General features: G+C 35.1%; 1 protein-coding gene across 1 annotated transcript in view; it reads left to right on the top strand.

The window, feature by feature from the left end:
- The first annotated feature begins 22,544 nt into the window (after window positions 1-22,544).
- Window positions 22,545-25,488, top strand: part of TFEC (transcription factor EC) — a 178,176-nt gene continuing 175,232 nt past the window's right edge. Inside the window, exons 1-2 of the mRNA XM_058435663.1 lie at window positions 22,545-22,572; window positions 23,524-23,771. Of these exons, the coding sequence (XP_058291646.1) occupies window positions 23,574-23,771 (198 nt within the window). The 5' untranslated portion in view covers window positions 22,545-22,572; window positions 23,524-23,573. The remainder of the gene's footprint in view (window positions 22,573-23,523; window positions 23,772-25,488) is intronic.

Below are 25,488 nucleotides of genomic sequence, written 5' to 3'. Positions count from 1 at the left end.
CTGATGCTTTATAAATAAGACATTTATTTTAGTTTCAAAGGCCAGTATTATAACATTATTTAATACTTTAAGTATAATTGGTGCATTTATTGCCACTCTACCACAAAGCTATAGCATACCTTTTGTTTTCCATTAATATGAACATATTTGTAAGATGTGTATAATTAGAGAAAGTATTTGGGTTCATATACTTAATGCAGTTATCAAAAAAGGACAAACAAGACTTCTGATTTTTCATATAGCAATGCTCACAGTCTTGTTAATCTCAGTTTTCATGTAATTTTTTTCCTTCAAAATAAATGATTCAAAACTAACCACATTTACTCTTGATATGTAAAAGTAATAAAAATAAGTGAATAAAAAAATTTCACAGACCCAAAGGGAAGAGTTTGAACTAGAATTTAGGTGGAAAACAGGTCATTTCTGTGCATAGTAATGTTTCTGATTAACTTTTAAGAGGTGATTTAATTTGTGTACAATGTGTAATTGATTTAGAAGCAGCAATATATAGTATACATTTTTCCTTCCCTCTTTCTTTTTATTCTTATTTTTTATGTCTAGCATGAGAACAGAAGTCAAGCATAGACACCCTGCTTTAAATATGATAAAGGATGAAAGCTGTCATTCTAGTTTCACAGCTTTTCAACTATTTAATCTAAAAGTTTCTGAACTTACACAGATCATTTACTTGACTCAGTCTTTTATATTAATTTTATTTCTTTTAATGTATGCAGCCTTTGTTCTTAAATATTCTTATTCATAAACCAGACACATTTAAGTTGACATCCTTAGCATGTAGAATTTTTCTACAAAGACCTAGTGAGGCAGTTATTTTTAGCTTAAGCTTTTAGTCTGGATTGACTGGCCTGCTATCTCTTGGCTTGGTTTGCTGGCTTTTTCTGTCAGTGATTACACCTCAGGAGCTTATGTTGATCTAATTTTTTTTTGTTGCTTTTTTTGCATTATTACTTCTCAGGACCTGTTCTTCTCTTTTACCTGCTTAACTAATTCAATAGTATTCTACTTCATAAACATCACTCTCTAATCTTAAAGATGACTTAGGCATCTAAAAAGCTGCTATTCATAAAGTTTTAGCGTTTACTACAGTACCATAGGTTAAGCTCTGAAAAATAACACAAGAATATGAGAAGTAAAGCGGTAAATTTTCTTTTTCTTTCAATTATTTCAAAGAACAATTCAGTCAGGAAAAAAAAAGGCTACATTTTTGGGAAATCAACAAGAGGGGCATGAAAAGTCTTTAAATGATTAAATTATGTTTCCCAGAAATCATTTATTGGCAAAGAATGTTTTTCCCCACCCCCCCCAACTTTTTTTTTTTTTCCAAGACAGAGTCTTGCTCTGTCACCCAGGCTGGAGTGCAGGGGCGTGATCTCAGCTCACTGCAATGTCCACTTTATGGGGTTCTTCAATACCCTGTGTAGCTGGGAATACAGGCACATGCCACCACGTCTGGCTAATCTGTGTATTCTTAGTAGAGATGGGGTTTCACCATGTTGGCCAAGCTGGTCTCGAACTCCTGGCCTCAAGTCATCTGCCTGCCTCGGCCTCCCAAAGTGCTGGGATTACAGGCATGAGCCACCGTGCCTCACCAGAAATTTTTCTAATTAAGGAAAGAATTATTTTCGTTTGGTACATAACACATGTTTGCAGTTTTGTTGCTGAGCATCTAAACATAAGGTATTGTGAGGTAAACAAAAATTAAATCGCTCTTTGTCACTGTGTAACTTTTGAAAATTGACAAAAACTGAAAAGATTATAAACACCTTAAAAATCGATGATAGCTTTTATTGCATACATTTATTTCCATTTTAAGCACTGTAATAATGAATTTATTTTCTAAAATAGTTGTAAAACTGTTTGAAGAAAATCTTAAAAATTAATGAAACAAAGCTACAAAGTTGACAATGTACTGAAAAGAGGACAGATAAATGAGATAAAAGACAAACAACAAATTGGCAAAATGTTATATGCATATTAATTAAAATATTCACTGTAAACATTCACAACAAAATTTAATGATACTTTGCAATTTCAGGAAAAGATTTCTCACTTTTTTCCAGCTAACTAATATTCTATAACTTGTTTAAAAGTTGTTTTAATGCTGTAGTTCTCAAAGAATGTTCTGTGGTTCCCGAGGTGTCTCCTAAAACATTTTATTGCTAAAATGTTATTTTCCATTTTCACAGTTTGAGTATTTGCACTTACTGTGCAAAAGCAATGGTGAATAAATTGCATGTGCCTTTTTATGAGTGAAGGCCGTGGCACCAAACTGCTAGTCAGTCATTATATTCTTCACTGCCATGCACTCACAGTTAAAGAAAACAATGCCAACTTTACTTAGGATTGCCTTTGATGAAGCTGTAAAAATTATTAACTTTATTAGACCTGATCCTTGAGCACATTCAGTTTTTCGAGAGTTATACTTAGCTGATAATATTCTAAGCTTTGATCTTTTTTGCATATTTAAAAAAATTCACTGTAGACCTGAATAGCCAACTACTTTACCTGATGCCAGACCCAAGAAGCAGAAATTTATTCAAAACCTTAAGAAAACATTAAGAAATAGCATTTTTGAACAGTGCCGTATAAACAACACTAAAGGATATGGTTTATGGTTGAGTTAGGGGATTTCCATGAGTAATTTTGATTACATACATTTCTTTGACTCATAGGCCAACTTTATGCACTAACTCCTTAAAATGATGCCGTTGGCTTCTCTGCGGTACATCTTATCACCTGCTATGCATGCTTTGCTGATCTAGGGGAAACAGCATACTTTATGATGGAAAAAAAAAAGCCAACCATTCTGACATCGCCATCAAATGTGCTTTACAGGCTTTTGGAGCATAAAGTGAAGCATAATGACCTAATATGATTATAGCAAGAGTAAAACTTCAAAGGAAAATTTTTAGGAGTGCAGAAAGTGGCAACAATAATTAAGTACCTGGATCTTACTATTTATTGTGCCCCTGTGGGAAAAGCTCATCTCAATTCACTTTATATTTAATGTGCGTTAATATCTCAAGGGTACTAATACTGTAAATCATCATTGCAATGGGTACCTCTTAGGGCAGAGGCTAATCTAAATTTTATCATTGCTTAGCAAACTCTTTAAGGAGAGTGGAGATGATGATAGAAACAAGATGGAACAATACTTGAGGAAACAATTTTTTTTTCAAGTACACTCATGTTTGCTAGAAAAAATGTTTAAATATAGACAGTGAACAGTGCTAATTAAAACCATTACTTTATTTTCTTATTTATTTTTGAGGACTCTCTATGAGGCAATATTTTGTATGCAGTTAGTTCAAAATAATAACAACATAATATGATTACACTTGCTTTTCTAATATATGTAAGGTTTCTAAATTAGTAAATGAGAAATCTATTCTAGATATAAACTTTCATGATATCTTTGTGACCAAGGTGAAGATCTATGTTATGGATGATAGAATTGTTAATGAATTTTAGCTGACTTACAGACTAGTCCTAATTAGTGGGTTCCTATTACCTCAGAAGGAAGTCTACAGTGACTGGTCTTTGTGCCGTGTTCAAAGGCACATGGTTTCTATCCTAAAATATTTATTAATTATTTCCACGAGCGTATGGATGGCATTGATGACATATTGGCTCAGTTTACAGATGATGTGAAAACACAGTCACATCTGTTTTCCAACTAGACTGTATATTTAATAATTATTTATAAATCAACTTACTTTTAAAAATTTGCTGCACATAAGGCAATAGCATAAATGAGCTCTTGGGTCTTAAATGTACCAAATATAATTAGTATTAATACACATTAATGTAGATTCTATTAAAGTAAAAGAAAAGTTCATCCATATAGTGTCATGTAAATTTGTGTGTATACTACTTTATAGAAAATTTTAACTAGAAGGATTCTACAAAGGGAATGAAGATGAAGGAAGTCTTTGAGAAATATAATGCAAGCTGAGTGCAGTGGCTCATGCCTATAATCCCAGTACTTTGGGAGGCCAAAGTGGGCAAATCACTTGAGCCCAGGAGTTTGAAACCAGCCTGAGCAATATGGTGAAACACTATCTCTACAAAAAATGAAAAATTAGTCTGGCATGGTGGTTTGTGCCTGTAGTCCCAGCTACACGGGAGGCTGAGGTGGGAGGATTGCTTGAGCTCAGGAGGTTGAGGCTGCAGTGAGCTGGGACTGTGCTACGGCACTCCAGTCTGGACAACAAAGGGAAACTCTGTCCCCACCACTCTACCCCAAAAGATAAATACTGTGCAGAATAAAGACGGCAGGACTGAAGACACATAAATAAGCTCTAAATGAGCTAACTGGAATGATTATCTGGAAATTTATGCGTTTTTAAACTCGAGATTCTGACCACTTGTCTCTTATCACTTTCTTCATAGGACTTTCACCAAGCTTTAACTGTGTAGTATTACTTTTTCTTGTAGGTTACTATATTACCATTTTCATCTCCTTCTCTCTGCATTTGATAAAATTTCTGCCATTCGCTTACATGTTTGCTTATATATTTGTCATGCTGCCATAAAGAGCACGTCTAGGATAACAATGAAAGAGACAGATTAGGCCTTAGCTCTCATGAAATTCATAGTCTAGCTAGTGAATGGATAAGAAAACAAACTTATAGCACCCTGTGATAAGTGCAATGTTAGTGAGAATATAGGAAACTTACAACAGAAAACAACACACCCCACAATTGGTTAATCAGAGGAGATTTCTAGTGGATAGGGCTTCAAATCTGGAAAAGTGAAGAAAAATAAGTTTTTCAAGTAACTGTGTGTGTGTGTGTGTGTGTGTGTGTGTGTTCTTGCATGTTTGGTGGCAGGAATATAGTGATATAGACAGGAATGCAGAAAAAAAAATGACTGAATGATAAGCATCATAGCATGAGGGGAAGGAGAGCAATGGAAGTTTGTGGTGATAGGAAGTTTATGGTGATAGGAAGCCACCACTGAAGGGGAAAATGTACATCAGAAAAAGGCATCTGGAAGAATGATGATACCCATCTTCTCCACAATTTGGCTAAGCACTAGCCTCAGAAATTATAGAACATAAGAATATTGAGTTTTTAGTAGGGATGAGGTTTCAGGATGTTGGTCAGGTTGGTCTCAAACACCTGTAATCCCAGCTACTCGGGAGGCTGAGGCAGGAGAATCGCTTGAACCTGGGAGGCAGAGGTTGCAGTGAGCTGAGATCCCACCACTGCACTCCAGCCTGAGCAACAGAGTGAGACTCAGTGTCAAAAAAAAAAAAAAGTAAGAATATTGGGAATACAAAGGTAGCAAGAAAAACACCATGCAAGGGGAGTTGTTTTCTAGATTTTGCTCCTTTACTATTTTCTTGTTGAGCCTTGGGGATTATTATATTATCTTTAATACACAGTGACATTTAATGCTCTCTGTATGCCATATTTAAAAAGGTGACATCTTAACATTTTATTTTCCTTTTATACTCCTTTGATCCACTACTGAGTGATATACCCAAGTCAACTGAGGGAGTAAACAAAAAAGGACAAGGGTGAGATTGAAAGAATAAAAACTGTTTCAACAAAAAGAGAACAAATGATATCTAAAGAACCACTTTCCTCCAGGTATACACAACAACCTGTCCAGATATTGGGACAAGAGAATGAAGGGGACAAGAGAATGAAGGACTCCTGAAAAAAGAACCCTTTGACAAAATAAATTAAATAAATAAATATTGCCAAATGGGATTTCTTCCAAATCTCCAGTGGTAGTAGATTTCTGGTTTATTGGTCTTTACCTTAATTTCAACCTTTCTGACTGGTTTTGACTTAGATGAAGCTCCTGAAAACAGTACATGTCTGGACTTTAGTTTTTTATCCGATGTAATAATTCATGTCGTTTAGTTGATGAGAATAATTTGTTTACTTTTGTTGAAAGCACTGATATATTTGCACTTACTTCCATTGTCTTTTCTCTGTTTCTATTCTTTTAGTGTTTAGCAAATGTATTTACCTCTAGACTTTCTAACAAATCCCTATTTGTTCCATTTTTTTCTTTACCTTCAAGTATTACAAGATTACTCATTGAATTACTCATTGGATCCATCCTCTCATTTTGCTATTACCACCCAGAAACACACATCTCAAACTATCAGTAGTAAAAGTTTGTTTTTTCCTCAATCAATAACACTGAGGCAGTCAAATATCTAAAACAATTTCACACAGTTTCTGTAAGTACTGCAGATCAATAACAAGTAATTCATGCACAGGTACAGATCAAATGATCATACTTTTAGAAGCACTAGTCTAGAGTTTTAGTTTAGCTTTGATTTATAAAAATAAAAATTAGTTATTTTTATGTAAAATAGTTAAATTGGTATATTGACATAGTTTATCATTTTTGTGCTCATAATTATTTATTATAAACCACACCTTCCCCCAGCATCAGTTGTATTCTTGTTGAATAATTCTTTTAGTTATTACATGTGTAGAAGTTGATTTACTTTGCCCTCACCATGGAGTGTCAGCTTAGCTAGGTATAAAATTTTAAATTGATAATTATTTTCTCATTACTACTCCATTGTCTTCTAGCTTCTATTTTTGCCAATGAAAAGTCTTCAGTTCTATTTCTCATTCCTTTTAAGCTAATCATTGTTTTCTCATTACTAGCTTTAAATATTTTTGTTTCATATATTATGTTTTGCTGGGAGTGGTTTAACCTGGTTTAACTTCCTGCGTATGTGCAATGTGATTTCAAATTAGTGTGCCCAAGTTTCAGCTTTATTGACTATTTTGCATTTTACATGAGAGCATGTTAGTTTGTGCAGTAGGAAAGTTATGTACTTTGAGTTACTGCTTTTTTAGTAGCTGATCTTTTCTCTTGTGGTTTTTGGCTTGCTTTAGTAGTATATTTAGAAAAGCCTTATAAATTCAAAGACTGTACATATATTTAGATGGATTAAAAAAGAGTAGTTTGACAAAAATATTGAGAGGTAAATGAATCAGGAATAACATAAAAGTGGGGTGTGGGTGTGACTGGGCTATAAAAGGCAACATAGATAAGCCATAACATGATATGAATTTGTAACATGGAGGATGAGCCATTACTTAGAAATATAAGGGAAACAGGTTCAAATTTATGTTTTCTTTCACATAAGTTGCCTTTTTATTCCCAATATTCTTACTTTTTTTTTTTTTTTTGACAGTGAGTCTCACTCTGTTGCCCAGGCTGGAGTGCAGTGGTGGTAATAGCAAAATGAGAGGATGGATTCAATGAGTAATTCAGTGAGTAATCTTGGAGTACTTGAAGGTAAAGAAAAAAATAGAACGAATAGGGATTTGTTAGAAAGTCTAGAGGTAAATACATTTGCTAAACACAGTGCTTTCAACAAAAGTAAACAAATTATTCTCATCAACTAAACGACACAAATTATTACATCAGATAAAAAACCAAAGTCCAGACATGTACTGTTTTCAGGAGCTTCATCTAAGTCAAAACCAGTCAGAAAGGTTGAAGTTAAGGTAAAGACCAATAAACCAGAAATCTACTACCACTGGAGGTTTGGAAGAAATCCCATTTGGCAATATTTATTTATTTAATTTATTTTGTCAAAGGGTTCTTTTTTCAGGAGTCCTTCATTCTCTTGTCCCAATATCTGGACAGGTTGTTGTGTATACCCGGGGGAAAGTGGTTCTTTAGATATTATTTGTCCTCTTTTTGTTGAAACAGTTTTTATTTTTTCAATCTCACCCTTGTCCATTGTTGTTTCCTCCCTCAATTGACTTGGGAATATCATTCAGTAGTGAATCAAAGGAGTATAAAAGGGAAATAAAATTTTAAGATGTCACCTTTTTGAATATGTCTTTTTTTCTATCCATGCTCCTCCCTAATTACTAGTTTAATAATTATGTACTAAAAGTCATTTTCCCTCAGATTTTGAAAGTGTATTGCTATTGTGTTCTTTTTTCACTAAAATTTCTTGATAGTATTCCTTTTTTCATCTCCTGGGCTGGGTGCTTTATGGCCTTTTCCATCTGGAAACTAATGAGCTTCAGTTCTAAAAATAATGTCTTTATTCTTTGTTCATCCCTTCCCCCTCTTTATTTTCTTTTGGGGACTCCTAGTAGTTTACTTAATGTTATACTTCCATGGTTGAACCTCTATCTTATTTTTTCCCTTCTTTTAATTCCATCAACCTCTTTTATTTCTGCATTTTAAGATAGTCCCTTACATTTATTTAGTGAGTAAAAAATTGATTTGTCCATTTTTAGTGCATCTGGATTTTTATTTCATAAAAGATATTGTTTTGAGGTTATTAATTTCAGGCTTTGTTTTATTCTTTTATCCCCTGTACACATTTTCTCATTTTCTTTTGAGTTTTTTTCCCTATGCCTTTCTTACTGGGAGATTTTTATACTGCTTGGCTTAAATTCTCCAATATATAAATCCCTATCATATTTGAAGAGGACCAAATGCAGGGTAGGGATGTGGGAAGCTAGCTGATCCTAGTTACATTTTCTCATGATCTATTTTCACTACTGGGCCTCTGTGGTGTCAGGGTGGCTCTCCTTGCTGTCCTGTACAAGCTCTGAGATTTCAGTTTGCTCAGTTCTTTTACACTGACTCTGGATGGTTTGCAAATCACAACTTGGCTTTCATCTCAATTGTTTAATATTGTTAACTGTCAGCTGGATATTTTCTTCTGAAAGGCACTTCAAGCTGCAAATATGTCTTACTGAAGTTGTCCAATCCCCGGAGACACCAACCTTACCCTCTTTTGGTCTTCGTTTCTCTAAATGGCATTAGTTTTGAGTTCATCCTTTATAGCTGTTTATATTTAAGTGAATCAACCAAGTCTCAGTCAATTTTTTTTCTGTGTAGGATCTCTTGGAATTGTCCCTTCCATTCTATCTCGGTCACTACCATACATTCCACCAACATTACCTCTTTCCTAAACTAATGTATTCTCCATGCTTCCTTATTCAAGACCAATTCATGCATCGCTACCTGACTAATTGTTCCAAAGCACAACCATGGTGGTCTTACTTAGCTGCTCAAAAATTTCGTTGATTCCTAGTTTGATAGATTAAAGCCAAATTTCTTAACTTGGAATTTAATATCTTCCATACTCCAGTTCTAAGTCAGCTTTCCAACATCATTTCCTATTGTTTCATGTCACATTTTCTATACATCATACTAAAAGGAATGATCTAAGTTCTCATACCCATCCTTGCTTTATCAACTCTGTGCCTTTGCATGTGATAAATCTGCCTCCAATGCTTTCTCTAATACCCTGCAACCCTGCATATTTAAACCACACCTGCGTTTTAAGATAAATCACAGATTATGCTTCTTTCATCAAGTAATCTCATCTCTATTGAGGTACCTGCTGTCCATTTCTTATTATACTCACAGTTGCTACTCACAGTTGCTGAGGGCCAGTTGAGTAATGGATTTACTTTGTACTCACAAAACATAACATCTTTCTAATTGTAGGCCTTCAATATTTGTTGAAGTATGAAAATTCAGGCTATCTGCATAATATGTGGTATAGTTACTTAAAAATTAATTGTGGAATTATTTATTATCTGTTGAATACATGTGGATCTTCTCACCCTAGTAAGATGCTTGAGGATATAATGCAGGCCATTTACATTCTTTGTTTACCTCTACCATAGCTTGCACAGTGCCTTGCATACATAGTGCTCTTTTGCGGTAAAATAGCAATATATACAGAATAGAAGTAATTGTCCTTCTATGATGCCTTTGAAAATGTCAGTTTGAAAAATTGGGGGAAAAATTTACATAGGAGAAGCATTTTCTTTCCTCTCCTCAAGATAGAGTCAGTTGCTACCCCTTAAAATAGTCTAATTATTTTACTGGAGACCTAGTTATAAAACTACTTGCAGTTGCACTAGAAATAGAATTCTGGTGACACTTAATGAGATTTTTCAAGTTCACATTACTTATTCTGCAGACTTCTTCATTTGAGTAGATTATTTAATATTTTATTTGTTTTATTATTCACATTTTGGGGGTAAAATATTTCCATTCACATTCAAAGTTGGTTGAATTATACGCCAAAGTTTGAGTGCATAGAACTTTCTCCCAGTCTTGCTATTTCCAGTGTGCAGCTGCCTAACGTATCTGTAATTCACATCCCTGGAGCAGGTTTTATGCTGCTGCCCAAGAAGTAAAACTTTGTCCTGCGTTAGAATGCAAGTTAGCATTTCATTACCTGTTTAATAACAATTTCTTTTTTACCTCGTTTTTCCCTCTCTTTGTCTGAGTGAGCTTCTTTCACTGTTTGCACCCAAAGTAACTATATTCCATTAAAAACTTTCGTGGTTATATTATACTATATATTTTGGAATATGTTTAAATGTATCCTGGCATTTTGGGAGATACTTTTCTATTCAATTTGTCACTGGCATTTTACATAATAAAGGTGGATAAAATTAATCTTTTTCCACTCATGGAATATAGTTCCAGCAATCTTTCCCCACTCCGTACTCTCCTTCTTCTTTCCTGGTCACCTACCCATAGACGACTAAAGTCCTTTAATTGCAGGAATTCTTATCTATCCATTTCTAAATCAGTGATTTATTCATTGAGCTCTCGTGTTATGTTTAATGTCATGCTAAGATTTGTGGGAGATATAGACATATTTAAACCATGGAACTTCCTTTGCAGACATAATACTTATAAAACAATTAGATAATAATTAAATCATAAACTTGGTGTTAATAACCATGAATGTAAGAACTTAGAGAAGAAGGAAGTGAACATGATAGGAGTAGTAGGGAAAAAGTTATGAAAAGGTGGAATTTGAGTTGGATAAGAGTACTCAGAAATAGATAAAAACGGTGGCTATGTTTGAGATTTGAGTGTGGTGAAGCATCAATAAAGAAAAGTACCCAGTGGGCAGTCATTATGTTTGCAAAAATGGAGTGTGGGGATGTGCGGGTTAGACCAGGCTTGATATAAGTGACAACAGAATCCACGTAGGCATTCAGTTTTTTTTTTGTAGGGAAGTGGCATGACAAAAATGATGTTTAAACCCACTATTTCAGGCAAGACTCAGAAGGGCTTATGGTGTATCAAAAGATGAGGAACTCAAAAGATGACAAAGTAGCTAATTGCAAAGATTAAAGTAAAGGTAACTGCAAATAGAATGCTTTCAAGACCAACTGGAATCATAAACTAAGAGAAACTGACTCAGAATGAAAGAAAAGGAGAGGTTGGATCCAAGGGACAAAAGGAGAGACTTCAATGTTACCTTACATTCTTGTAACAAACCCCCAATATTTTTGAATTCCAGTGCATCTTGTTCAAGTGCAGTTATCTTGCTGGGGCCACTAGGTGGTGATCTTTGTTAGTTGGTAACTTGTAGTTTTTAAAAAAAATGTGAGTTCAGCAATTGCTCGTTTTTGTTTCACACAATCCCTGATATATAACATTCATACCTATGGATATATGTTCATTAATGTTTTCCTTTCTCTGTTTTTTTCTTTTTGATTTGTACTTTCAAGTAAGATGGGGGGATCGGTTAAAAAAAATGTAGATCTCGGTTCTCCCGCTTGTTTGGCTCCTTGGCATTTCCCAATCCCGGGCACTGCTCTAAGGGAGAATGAAGCCAGAAAGGGCATCTATTACATAGCTGACATTTATTGTTGTCATCCACTAGAGGTTTCCACACTAACACCAGTGTTGGCCACAATGAGGAAAGTCGGGGAAAGGGGCATAGGCAGCTGGGCTAAAGAATCATTCACTTGCCATCACCTTGTTCCAGTCGTCCTCAACCTTCATTGCTTCTGCTTGCCCTAGAGCCTCATCTTCTGCTTCTCATTATGCTGGAGCTCATATGCTAAGCCAATGATTACTTCCTCCAAGTTGAAGAAAGCCTACTACCTGGCAGATAAAAAGGAATACAACTTGCTAAAGGGCCTGGTACATAGCAGGCACTGCTAATGCTTGTTGAATGAGTGATTCAGTGATGAATGAATGAATGAACAAGCATCACTAAGGCAGTGGAGGGAAGAGATGTCTTGGTCCCAGAATGCTGAATGCATGTTTCCATGGAAATCTTTTAAAACGTGTAGTGTGCTGTTTAGTGTTATGAGGGCAGGTGTGTATGGCTTACCTGATTTCTTAGACCCCACTTACACAGAAACCTAACCACCATGGCTAACATTGCTCCATACGAAAATACTTTCTGAGTTCCAAACATTCAACTTATTAATGAACTTTTGTTAACCTGTGACTTTATAACAAGTTCTTATTAAATGAAATAATAGCACAGTTCATAAAAGTCACTTTTGAAGTGCTTAGTCACAGTAACATGTAATTAACAGTAAAGGCTTAAAGTGCAAACAGGGGTCTTATCTATCCAAACACTTTTTTAATGCCAAGTTTCCTGATGATCTTTAATAAACCCTTGCAACTGTAACAACAATTACAATTTCAGTGGCTTCAGTAAGTCTGAAGACTCCGCCTTAATTTATTTCCAACATTTCCCTGTAGAGAAGAAATTCTGGGCACCTAGCTACAGCTATACATTTGTTACCTGTTCGGAAAATTAGGTTGTCAATTCACTCTTTAGTAGAAGAAAGGAAGGTTATATCCTTTTCTCCCAATAGCTACATTTTAATGAATTTTTTATTTTACTGATTTATTCTTGACTGCTTTTTCCTTTCCATTTGACCTTTTGGACCAATCAGGGCTTTTAGCCAAGGATCAAAGGAATTTGAGTCCTGGCTTAGGCAAATCCCAGACTCATTTCTTTTACCTTATTTCCCTGTCTTATCTCTATCTGAAAAAGATAATCATCACATAATATTAATCATTTGGAACCCTGACCTCTGAAATAGTGAGTCTGTAAAACAAAATTTCTGGATAGCAAGTCAATATATTTTAATGCCACTATGTCTTAAAATAGTAATTTGCTTTTATATATTTATTTTTTGTTGAAGTGAAATTCACATAACCTAAAACTCACCATCTTGACCATTTTAAAGTGTACAATTTAGGGACTTCTAGTACATTCACAGTGATGTCAACCATCATCACTATCTAATTGCAGAATATTTTCGTCACCCCAGAGAGAAACTGTGTGTCCATTAGCAGGTACTCCCCATTCCTCCCTCCTTCCAGCTTCTGACAACCACTAATTGGCTTTTTGTTTTTATGAATTTGCCTATTCTGGACATTTCATGTATGTGGCTTTTGCAATATGTGGCAACATGCAGCTTTTTGTATCTGGCTTCTTTTACTTAATGTAATATATTCAAGGTTCATTTATGTTGTAACATTAATGGTATTTTATTCCTTTTTATGGATGAATAATATTCCATTGAGGGTATATACCTCATTTTGCAGATTTATTCATCCATTGATAAACATTTGGGGTTGTTTTTACTTTTTTGGCTCTTATGAATGATCCTGCTATGAACATTATGAACATTTGTGTGTAAGATTAGTTTGACCATTTGTTTTCAATTCTCTCGGGCATATACCTAGAAGAGCAATTGCTGAGTCCCATGGCAATTCTCTAACTTTTTGAGCAACCTACTCTTATTTTCACATATAATAATACTGGTTATCCTTCTGAAAGTTATTAGTTAGGGTTTTTTATAGAACCAGTAAATATTACAGGCACTTGATGCATTGGACTGAAACACAATTTATTATCGCTTTAATCAATAGTTGAGGCCCCAAAGACAGAGTTATTTAGATAGTGAAGATATAATATGGCATTTCTTCAATCAAAATTACTGAACTATACCTCTCCCTATTCTGTGCTTTCATTCAACAAATATTCATTGGGTCCCAGCAGTACATTAAGCACTATTTAGGAACTGTGAATACAGGCAAAAGACAAAACAAATTCTACGCGAATGAAACTGTGTTTAAGAAAGCAAATAAATAATTTTAGATATGCATAAGCCCTATGGAGAAAATTATGCAGGGAGTTGGCATGCAGTCTCTATCACAGACTGTAAGGATAGTGCTTCTGAAATTTTAGTGTGCATGAGAATCATCTGGGGATGTTGTTAAAATGCAGATTCAAATTCAATAAGTCTTGGGTGGAGCATGAAATTCTGTGTTTCCAACAAATTCCCAGGTGATGCCATGCTGCTGTGAATGGGCAGAAAAAGCCTGACTGAACTAGTGACTTTTCAGTGAAGACGTGAATGTGGAGTGTGCATCAGGAGCCATCCAAGTCAAAATCTAGGAAAAGAAAATTCCATGGAGAGAAAGGAGCTTTTGCAAAGGTTCCATGGAGGGAGAAGTCTTGGTTATCTGAAAAAAAGTGATATGGAATAGCAGCCTATCTTCTTCCCTGAAACACAGGGGCTCTACAAACACAGAACAAGCTAGAAAGCATTTGACTCCCTGTTATACCAGTCACAGCCTATTCTCCACCAACAAATCTAAGAATTCATTCCCAGACCCAGGTGCACCTTTGCATCAGTTTCCTTTATCTTACCGAATATATTTTTGCAAAAAAATCCTCTTCTCTCATAACATTCATTGCAGCTCTAATTTCTTTTTAACCTTTGGTTTCTTTTTTTTTTTTGTATCTTGTCTGTTTTACTTAACATTGTAAGCATTTCCAATGTAATTAACTATTCTGAACCATGACTTTATATGGATGTATCAAGCTATATTTAGAAATTCCTGGATTTATATAGTTTCCACTGTTTAAATTCCTTTTGGGAGACCTATTTCAAACAAGACTATGATAAATTTATTGTATATAAACCTAATGCCATATCTCTGATTAATTCTTTAGATTTAAAAAGTATAATAATTGGATTTTGATAAATAAAATGTAATTACCCTCTAGAAAAATTGTTCAAATTTTTACATTCATACTATTGGTGAATAGTCCTCATTTCCACTCCATTTCACCCCATATTAACTGGCTAGTGTAATCATTTTATTTAACTTTTTAATGACATACAATTTACATACAATAAAATTCACACTTTTAAAGTGTATAATTCAATGTTTTTTTAACATATATTCAAAATATTGTATGTATGATTTGGTTAATTCATTAAGTTTATTGTGTTTAAGCTCTCATTTCATTTTTCTTGTTGTTTCTCATAGATTTTCTATGTAGTTATTTGTATCATTTACAATTAATAAATGCGTATTTTAAAATTAATTTTAATTCATATTTATCTTTCCGGACCTATTGCATTGGCTGGATCCACGTTTTTCTCAATTACTGCTAATACTATTTTTCTGTATAATGTAGTTTAGGGGTATTTGTTTTCAAGTCAAACGTATCTGGGTTAAATATACCACTTCTTAAACGTGTAGCATGGAGCAAATTACTTATGATTGTTGAGTTTCAGCTTCTCTATTTGGTAAAAATGGGAAGCATTAATAAATAGATTTATTGAAGGATATAAAAAATAAGATGCTTAGCAAAGTGCTCAATGTATGGTAGATATTGATTCATTTTTCATTGACTTTCTAAAGATCAATGCTGCTCAGGAAGTAAAATCAGGTAAAGATGATCCACAATAAAATGCTTGTGCTAATATTAAATTATGTTCATATAAATACTGTTGTCATTAAAAGTTTTTTGTAGAAATCCTTGGGCTAGACTTTTTGACACAGATAGTTATTTTATTGTGCTGCCTACCTATAACCAGGATCCCATTTATGCCAGCCCAGAAACATAGCTATTTGTGTCATTATAAACCTCCAGAGAATCTGCATTCTCCCTTGGATAACTCACAGATGTGCCTTCCAGCGCTTATAGCCATAAATCCTTAATCTCTAAATTAAATACCTCCTACTGTATCTTTGCACTTTTCTCTTTCATTTTGTAATCTTTCCTAATATGCAACTATTGAATTTATTTTTGTTAGAGGAAAAGTGTTAGACACCACTAATCATGTCTAAATTCTTAGATATACCTCATTTATTACATTCAAAATAGTGAGAGTGCCCCGAACAATTGTGTATAGGTGCAGGACTTATATAGGGGCCAAAAGAGTACCACAAAGCCTTAAAATTAATTTCCCCATTAGGAAAAGATGCCAGCAGGTAGTCAACTGATCAAAAGAAACGGTTTTAGCTTTTTATGATGCAGGCACAATGAGCTCATTATTTTTTATACATAACTGAATACAAACGTTTTATTGAAGAACTTAATAAAAACTTTGAGAAAACATTTGATAATTTTAGAATTTGCAAACATTTTGCAGGTCTGAACGTATTTGAAATGGAGGGAATAAATAATTCAACAGAAAGTTTTAGTGTTTTCTAAATGTTGAAAACTGTTTTTCTTTGTTAGACTGACCATCAGTAGTGATATGGAATGATGATTCAGAGACAGGTTGAGTGAAATGTCTATTCTTGTCCCAAGTCAAGGCAGTCACTGAAAAAATTGCTTCAGGCCATAACTTTGGCATGCCATGGGTTAAATAAAGGTCAACTCTTAAGAGAAAAATAAAAATCAGTTGATCTTTTGGTGTTAAAGGGGCAAAATAGTTATCGTTTTAGATGCTTTTAGTGCTCTTATAAATTCAAGGATTTTGGATTTCTTTTTCCCTCAACTGAGAGTTTTCAGGCCAGTGGCGTCCACAATGTATACGAGTGCCTTAGGGCATTTTGAAAGGAAAGAGAAAGAAATTTACCATATTTTAGAGCAATGTTCTTGCCTATACAGAATCTTGCATAATACTTAATAACTCAGTGATGTGGCTAGCCCACAGGGCTGAAAATGCTTTTTACATTTAATTTAATTGGTAGCTATTTGGAACATAGGTATCTAGAGAACTAGGTTCTAATCCCATCTTTGGCACACTGTTTATTTCTGTAAAAGATATCAAAATACAGATTTGTAATTACTTTTCAATATTTCTTCTAACTTATTCATCTTTGTTAGGGAAAGCGTTAAAGATTGTGGAAGCAGTTTATCAGTCAATAACAGTTCGAGAACTCCACATCCCTGTTAGTTTTAATTTTGGCTCCATCACATTCTTTAGATAGGATAAGAGGGGTTCCTGCTTGACATGGTCATTGAAATAATTGCCTATGATGATACCATCACATGGTAAGAGCTCATTAAAGTCAACTTGTATTTGGGTTGTTGTTATTCCTATTCTGTATCTTCTGCTAAGAAAGTATTGTAAGCAGCAAAAATCACAGAGAGGTCTATCCTATTGTCTGGTTAATTCTGACACTTACTAACAGCTGTGTAATAAATGCCATCAGCTGCTGTGTGGTGAAATGTTGTATGGATGGTATAGACATTGGGGACATTTTGGTCATTAATTGGAGACTTTCTTGGATTCGGTGTGTAATTCAGGTAATTCTCCAACAAAGCAATCTTATTTAGTCAAGCAGATTAAGTGGGAAGTAGGTAGTCGACCTCTTAATAGTTCCCAGGACAAATCAGACTCAATAGATTTCCACCATAATTAATTTATTTGTGGGTCCAACAGAGTGTTTTATTTTTGTTGGATTCTTTCAAGGATGGCAAATGCTCCACGTTAATGAGAGGAATCCTCTTTTTCTCTTTATTTTTTGGTTAAAAGATGTTATTACATTTGTTTGCATGGATTGAAAGAAAAAAACAACTATTATGAAATAAAATTATTTTCTTTCCTTTTGAGAGAAGTCTCTTTTATCAGAATATAAAAATGAGTGATTTTACCATTAAGAACTGATTCTTTACTGTAGAAAAAGTCTTCCTGTGACTAGTGATAAGTGACTGTGAAAATAAAGCTTATTGCAGTTGCCAGACAAACCAGAGAACCTGACTGAAAGAATCAGTAGACCCTTCAATGAGAATCAGCCCAAAATTCTGTACATTTTGGGGACATGTGCTCTTATTTGCTCATTCATAGAATAGTAGATTCTATTATTTTTAGAGTTGTAAGGGGCCTTACAGGCACTGTGCACTGAAGATGGTCAGTAAATGTTTGCTGAATAAATGCATGAATGTATTTTAATGTTCCTCTCATTGTTGAAATCCTTTCTATATTTTATATACTACAGAGAGTCATTTAGCTTGTGCTTGAACATTTTAACTTACTGAAAGCTTACAAAACTCTGGGGCAGCCTTTTTCATTGGTGTAACACTCTAATTATTAGATATTTCCTTTTTTTTTGAGCCAGATTTTATCACCATGTAATTTCCACCCTTAGGTTTTAGTTTGGTTTTATGGGGGAACATTAAAATAAATCTACTTCTCCTTCACATGAAAGTTCATCACATATTTCAAGACAGCTATCATGTCCCCCATATAATTCTTTTCTTCTCCAAGCTGAACTACCATTTTTAAGATGATAGTGTTTCTAGTTCCCTAACCATTTTTATTCTTCTTTTCCATTATTTTGGCTGATGTCTCTAACATAGTTATTTTACTATCTACCATGTAATGAGTAAATTTTGAGCCAAGAACTGTGATAAACACATTATATACATTATTTGATTTAAATACTCACACCAACCATGTAAAATATGTTCTTTCTAGTGAAAATACTGTGTCAAGGTCACCTAGTTAAGAGGCATGATTTGGATTCATACCAGCTCTAAATAACCACAAAGCCTTGTACGAGTAACTTATCCTTTCTGTACTTCAGCTTTCTCATCAGAAACATGGGGAATTATAATTATGCCTATGCCTTAGGGCTGTAGAGAGTAATAATGAACTAATATTTGTTAAGCACTTATAAAAACATCCGGCATTTAAAAAGCACTCTTGAGTGTCTGTGAAGCAAGCAAGCTGTTTTATGCTTTCACTCTGTACTATATTCTCTCCCTATAATGTTTCTTTTTAAAGTGGTTGTGGTATGCTAAATAATGAACCCCCAGATATGTCCATGTCCTAATCCCCGGAACTTGTGGATGTTACTATATATGGCAAAAGAAACTTGCATATGTGATTAAGTTAAGGATGTTGAGATGGGGAGATTTTTATGGGGTTATCTTTGGTCAACCCGAAGAAATCACACAGTCCTTATAAGAGGGATGCAGACGTCAGAGTAAAAGAGAAGGACATGTTACCATGGAACCAGAGGTTGGAGTGACACACTTCAAAGATGGAGGAAGGGGCCACAAGCCAAAGAATATAGGCAGCTTCTAGAATCAGAATAAAGCTGAAAAATGGATTATCCCCTAAAGCCTCCTTAAAAAGCCAGCTGTATCCTGCTGACATCTTGACTTTAGGTTAGGGAAACTACTTTCAGACTTCTCTAGTACAGAAGTATAAGAGCAAAAAATGTATGTTGTTTGAAGCCACAAAGTTTTTGGTAAAATTTTTTAAAAGCAGCCACAGGAAACGAGTGTAGTTTGTATCCAAAACTGTCTGAAACATTGTATTAGAAATAACTGAGGTCTAAAGAGCCTGAATTACTTCTGTGATGAGTATTACAGGCTCCGTGTTCCTAGTCAATATATAAAAAAATACATCTTACATCCAGAAGGTTCCACGTTGCATGTGATACCTCTAACAGCTTTTAAAAAGGGAAGGTTAATTAACAAAGGACCACACTACTGACATTAGATCTGCCTTACTTTTCTTGGCTATCCCTCATGCTCATGACAGTCAGTGTGTGGGGAAATTTTTCTCTTCTGATGTCTTTGTCTTCATTCTCTGTCAAATGTCCTCTCTCCCCATTACGGGGGGTGATGGGGAGGGGGGTTTCCTTTGGTTCTTTAAGAGTGAGATGTTTCAATGTCCCTTCCTAGCTGATGTCTTTCTTTGAGCCCTTCACATTTCTGTCATCCTTCTTTGCATGCTTCAGTCTCAATCGAGGGAGCCTCTGATACTTTTTTACCGCTGTTGCATTTCTTGGATGCTGCTTTTGTGAAGTGTCAGTTGTTTCTAGGTGGCAGAAGAAAGGTCTTTCACCGAGAGATCTGCTTCCTCAGATTCGCATGCCGTGGGGACCTACATCTCTTCATCTTCTGGAAGTGTGGGATGGGAGTGTGCAGAAACTCTCCATCTCCCTTGGAACTTCACCCCCAGAGCATCCAGGTGCCCTCAGCATCCAGAACATCTCTCAAATTTACAGAGGATGATTGCTGCTTTTAGAAAAACAATCCCCCTTACGCTTGCCCTTTGCAAACTGTCACGGGCTTACGTACATCTACTGATTTATCCTAAATTCTCACCTTTGTTGTTTATTTTGTTTTATTTTTGTTTTAGAGGTCTCACAAAACACTGTTTGGATGCATTCACTGAAACTTTGATCAACTGAAATCTCCAAATCTATTTCCTATGAGTTAATGATGAGCCTGGATATTTTCTACCTGATATACATTTAAATTTTGAGCTCAAATGAAATATTGTGTGTTTTTCGCTGAAGTGGGTTTGGCCCATCATTCTAGCTTATCATACTACTAATAATAACAGTAACTTATTGAGTATCTACTATGTGTCAAGCACTGTTTGAGGTTTAAAGTATCAAATTACTGTTAATAATGGTTACTAAATTATATTGTTAGGATAATGAATTTATTAAGATAACAAGAATTTTCTTTTTAAATGTGTTACTTTTATTTTTCCCAACTTACTTTTTTCTCCCTTATTTGGATAGCATCCATTCTATGTGCTTCTCTAAGTCCTGTAAATGTGTTGAACAACTAATGATGAACGAAAGGTTCTGTGTCCATCATTAACATTATTATTTCAGGTGACTTTCCAAAACTTGTGTCCGTTTGTCTATAAAGGGCCTTAAAAGATAGAAATCTGAGACCTGAGAGTTATTTTCAGTATTTCCATAAGTGAACATTTTGGGAAAGATTAAGTTTATGTTGAATTATTAATCAGCTGTCTTTGGGAATGGCAATTTTAGCAACTTTGAACCTAACTAATAATTGAGCTCACACAGATTTATTTTATCAGTGAACGCATTATAAGAATCTTAGTAAAAAGCTTCGCTGAAATTAATATTTACTTATGCTGTATTATAATCCTCCTGACAATCACCTGGGGAAGATATATCACTGACTCCTTTTTATAGGATGGTGTACTCATTTCCTAGGGCTGTCAAAACAAATGACCACAAACTGGGTGACTTAAGACAACAGAAATTTATTCTTTCACAGTTCTGGAGGCCAGAATTCTCAAATCAAGTTGTCAGCAGGAGTGGTTCCTTCTTGAGGGCTTAGAGGGAGAATTCCAAGCTTGCCTCCTAGCATGACACTAATCTCTGCTTTCTTCATCACATAGGGTTCTTTTCCTTCTCTGTCCATGTTCTCTGTGTCTCTTCCCCTCTTCCTGTAACACCAGTTATATTGAATTAAGGGCCCACCCTACTCTAATATAACTTCATCCTAATGTGTACCTTAATTACATTTGCAAAGACCCTTATTTCCAAATAAGGTCGTATTTACAGGTACTTGGAGTTAGGAGTTATTGTGGCAGTGGGGGGAGACATAGTTTAACTGGCAGAAATAGGGAAAAGGAAAAATCATTAAAGTAAGAGGAAGCATACATTCAGAATATGAACCAAGGACTTTTGTCTTCATGCAATACTCTCTTGACACCAGCTCCCTATCTCCTAGTGAATTCCGCTTTATTTTTCATGAATTCATAGACCAGCTGTTTAATAATCAATCTGCTTTAGAATTTCAGAGGCCTAAAATCAAGCCCACTAGCTCTTGGTTTCTAAAATCCATCTTTTCCTATTTTTAGTAAGTTTTTCTTATCATTAACATTGGTTCCTCAAATACTTTTCTTGTTTCCAAGCTCACATAATTAGTCTGGGCCTAGACATTTTAATTTATTCAGATTGGTTTGCTGATCCCTTATTACCTACATTCCTCTATTGGGCTTCAATTTCATTTCAATGGTTGTTTTATATATTCTAGTTTAAAGCATAATTTAGAGCTGTGTGGTTCTTTTTTTCTATGCATATATCCATTGCTCCTGGGCTACAGTTTGTCATTGAAAACATTAGTCTCTTTCTAGAAACATCTTCCCTTTCCAGTTCCTCTACTGTCTTCCATTAGGACGTTGACAATTCAATATTGGGCACCAATTGTCACGTGTACAGCTATAGTTAATCAGTTAGCCAAACAACCAATTAATAGTTTTGAAGTTTGTATTATGTGCCAGAGGCTGTACTAGTTCTAATGATATAAGAAATAACATAGAATAAATTTTACCCTGAGGAGCTTATATTCTAGTTGAAGGGAGGGAATAGTAAACAGGAAATTAGTGTGTGCTAATTGCTATGAAAATATTTGAACAGAGGTGTTGCCTGTATACAAGTGGAACATCTTATCCTACTTTGAAAGAATTGTTAGTACCATACTTTTGTAATCAGTTATTTGCTCTCAAGTAGTGTTCCCTTATTATTCCAGATATTGTCTATCTGCCTTTTGGAGACACATGCTCCTATTGTATGTCCTGTTGTGTATAAGATGCAACTTATCACATTGAACATCCAATGTATGTTTTTGCCTTATAATAATGTACAACGTATGAATCAAATAAGAACCCTATTCTTAAAGTTAAAAAACAGTAACTTCTCTCTTTTTTTTTCTTTTCAGAGTCCTATCAATGATTTAGTTCCCTAGAGAAAATCAGAAAATAAAAGGTTGGTATGATATCTTATAAACACTAAAACCAGAGTTTATCTAACAGAGTTATTTAAAAATATAACTTACAGCATTAATTCTAAATTCCTTGGGGGTTGGGTCTGTTTATTCCAGTTACTTCACATTATTGTTATTATATAATGTCTTACCTAATATGGGAGTTTTTAGGGCCCAGAAAGAAAATGATGTTTTCCCAGAAACTCTGAATGAGAATTTGGATGACCATTAGCAAGACATTTAGTTCCCCCAACAGCTTCCTTGTCTTACTTTCAGTCCCTTTTAAGAGGTTACTTCCAGGACAGCACTGTTCTTCAGTCTGCCATAACTCAAGCCAGAAATTGAGTGTGGGAAATGTGGTATCTATTGTGGTCTGTTTTTCTGTGTGACAGTTGTTCCTATTTTGTGTTTGTTTCTCATTTAATGAGGATACAGCTTTCATCCGGGGAGATGTACGGGTCACTTGTTAGTGCACTTAAATACACTAAGGCACTCCACCAGCTGGAAATTGTGACTTGTAGTTGAATTATTTTTGCACAGCGAATGGTTTTCCTTTTGACATATTTTAATATACTTGCACACTGAGAGCAAGAGTGGGTGAACAGAAAACAGACTGTTTTATTAACCCAGCAGTCACCTTTGAGGTTTGTACATGTCCACTTTTTTTCTTGCCTTTGTACATAATCCCAAGAGACTGGTACCTGGCTTTGCTCAGAATAACAAAGTCAGGCACAAATCTCCAAACACAATTGTTAGCTGAATGCCAACTGTTTCTTCTCATCTTTTTTTTTTTTTTTAACTTGAACATTAAGAATTACCTCTTTATGGGTGAACCATAACCATTAAATAATGAGTTTGTTTTCTATTTCAAATACCTCCCTTATCATTTACTAAATTTATTTTATAGTATGTAGTCTCCGGTGATAAAATATTATTTTGTATGTGTTTTACAGTGCTCCTTTTTTTCCAAATCCACTAATAGTGAGAAGAAAAGAAGAGAAACATGTTACAAGCTTTAACTGGACTTCAATTTCAGCTGAAAGAACAATTAGGAGAAAAGGAGAGAAGACTTCAAATCAGCCAGGAAATCAGTGCCCATAGAACAGAGTTCCACATGCAGTTTTCATACAAACCAGTGTTACATAGACTTGTCCCAGCAAGACCACGAATTTATTCAAGTCAATTACCATCCTATACCAGGGTATGTATCTGTATACATATATGGCCATAATTTCTAAGTAAGTATAGTAACTACCTCTGAAAATCTGTACGTTTTAATTGTACTCAAAAAATTGAAGAAAAAAATGAGAATAAAAACCCAGGGCTTCCTCCCAATTTCCAGTAAGTAGCTACAATTTACATTAACTGACCCATTTAACAGCATGGAAATATTAATTCAACAAAGCACCCAAAGTACATACTTTTCCTTTTCCTGTTATTATCATTATCATCTACATCATTGTCATGATACTACTACTACTTGATATTTTGGAGCACTTTATACTTTACAAAGAAGTTTTATATCATCTCATTTTGCTATTTGAATCAATCATTGTAGTATGCCATAATGAAGATTATTAATAGAGATAAAATTTTTAAAAACACTCCAAGACTTTTAAAGCACAGAGAAGTGGTGTAGTGTTTAGGAAGGACCGTTTATTTTTATTATTATACTTTAGGTTCTAGGGTACATGTGCACAATGTGCAGGTTTGTTACATATGTATACATGTGCCATGTTGGTGTGCTGCACCCATTAACTCATCATGTACATTAGGTATATCTCCTAATGCTATCCTTCCCCTCTCCCCCCACCCCATGACAGGCCCCGGTGTGTGATGTTCCCCTGCCTGTGTCCAGGTGTTCTCATTGTTCAGTTCCCACCTATGAGTGAGAACATGCGGTGTTTGGTTTTTTGTCCTTGAGATAGTTTGCTGAGAATGATGGTTTCCAGCTTCATCCATGTCACTACAAAGGACATGGACTCATCCTTTTTTATGGCTGCATAGTATTCCATGGTGGATATATACCACATTTTCTTAATCCAGTCTATCATGGATGGACATTTGGGTTTGTTCCAAGTCTTTGCTATTGTGAATGGTGCCGCAATAAACATATGTGTGCATGTGTCTTTATGGCAGCATGAATTATAATCCTTTGGGTATATACCCAGTAATGGGATGGCTGGGTCAAATGGTATTTCTAGTTCTAGATCCTTGAGGAATCGCCACACTGTCTTCCACAATGGTTGAACTAGTTTACAGTCCCACCAACAGTGTACAAGTTTTCCTATTTCTCCACATCCTCTCCAGCATCTGTTGTTTCCTGACTTTTTAATGATTGCCATTCTAACTGGCGTGAGATGGTATCTCATTGTGGTTTTGATTTGCATTTCTCTGATAGCTAGTGGTGATGAGCATTTTTTATTTATTTATTTTTTTTGAGATGGAGTCTAGCTCTGTCGCCCAGGCTGGAGTGCAGTGGCGCAATCTCGGCTCACTGCAAGCTCCGCCTCCCGGGTTCATGCCATTCTCCTGCCTCAGCCTGTCCGTGTAGCTGGGACTACAGGCGCCCACCACCACGCCTGGCTAATTTTTTTTTTTTGTATTTTTAGTAGAGACGGGGTTTCACCGTGGTCTCGATCTCCTGACCTCATGATCCGCCTGCCTCGGCCTCCCAAAGTGCTGGGATTACAAGTGTGAGCCACCGCGCCCGGCCTGATGAGCATTTTTTGATGTGTCTGTTGGCTGCATAGATGCCTTCTTTTGAGAAGTGTCTGTTCATCTCCTTCGCCCACTTTTTGATGGGATTGTTTGTTATTTTCTTGTAAATTTGTTTGAATTCATTGTAGATTCTGGATATTAGCCCTTCGTCAGATGAGTAGATTACAGAAGTTTTCTCCCATTCTCTAGGTTGCCTG

The sequence above is a fragment of the Hylobates moloch genome, unplaced genomic scaffold (genome assembly GCF_009828535.3).
Source record: "Hylobates moloch isolate HMO894 unplaced genomic scaffold, HMol_V3 SCAFFOLD_1, whole genome shotgun sequence".
Taxonomy (NCBI): domain Eukaryota; kingdom Metazoa; phylum Chordata; class Mammalia; order Primates; family Hylobatidae; genus Hylobates; species Hylobates moloch.
This window is presented reverse-complemented; position numbering and strand designations above follow the sequence as displayed.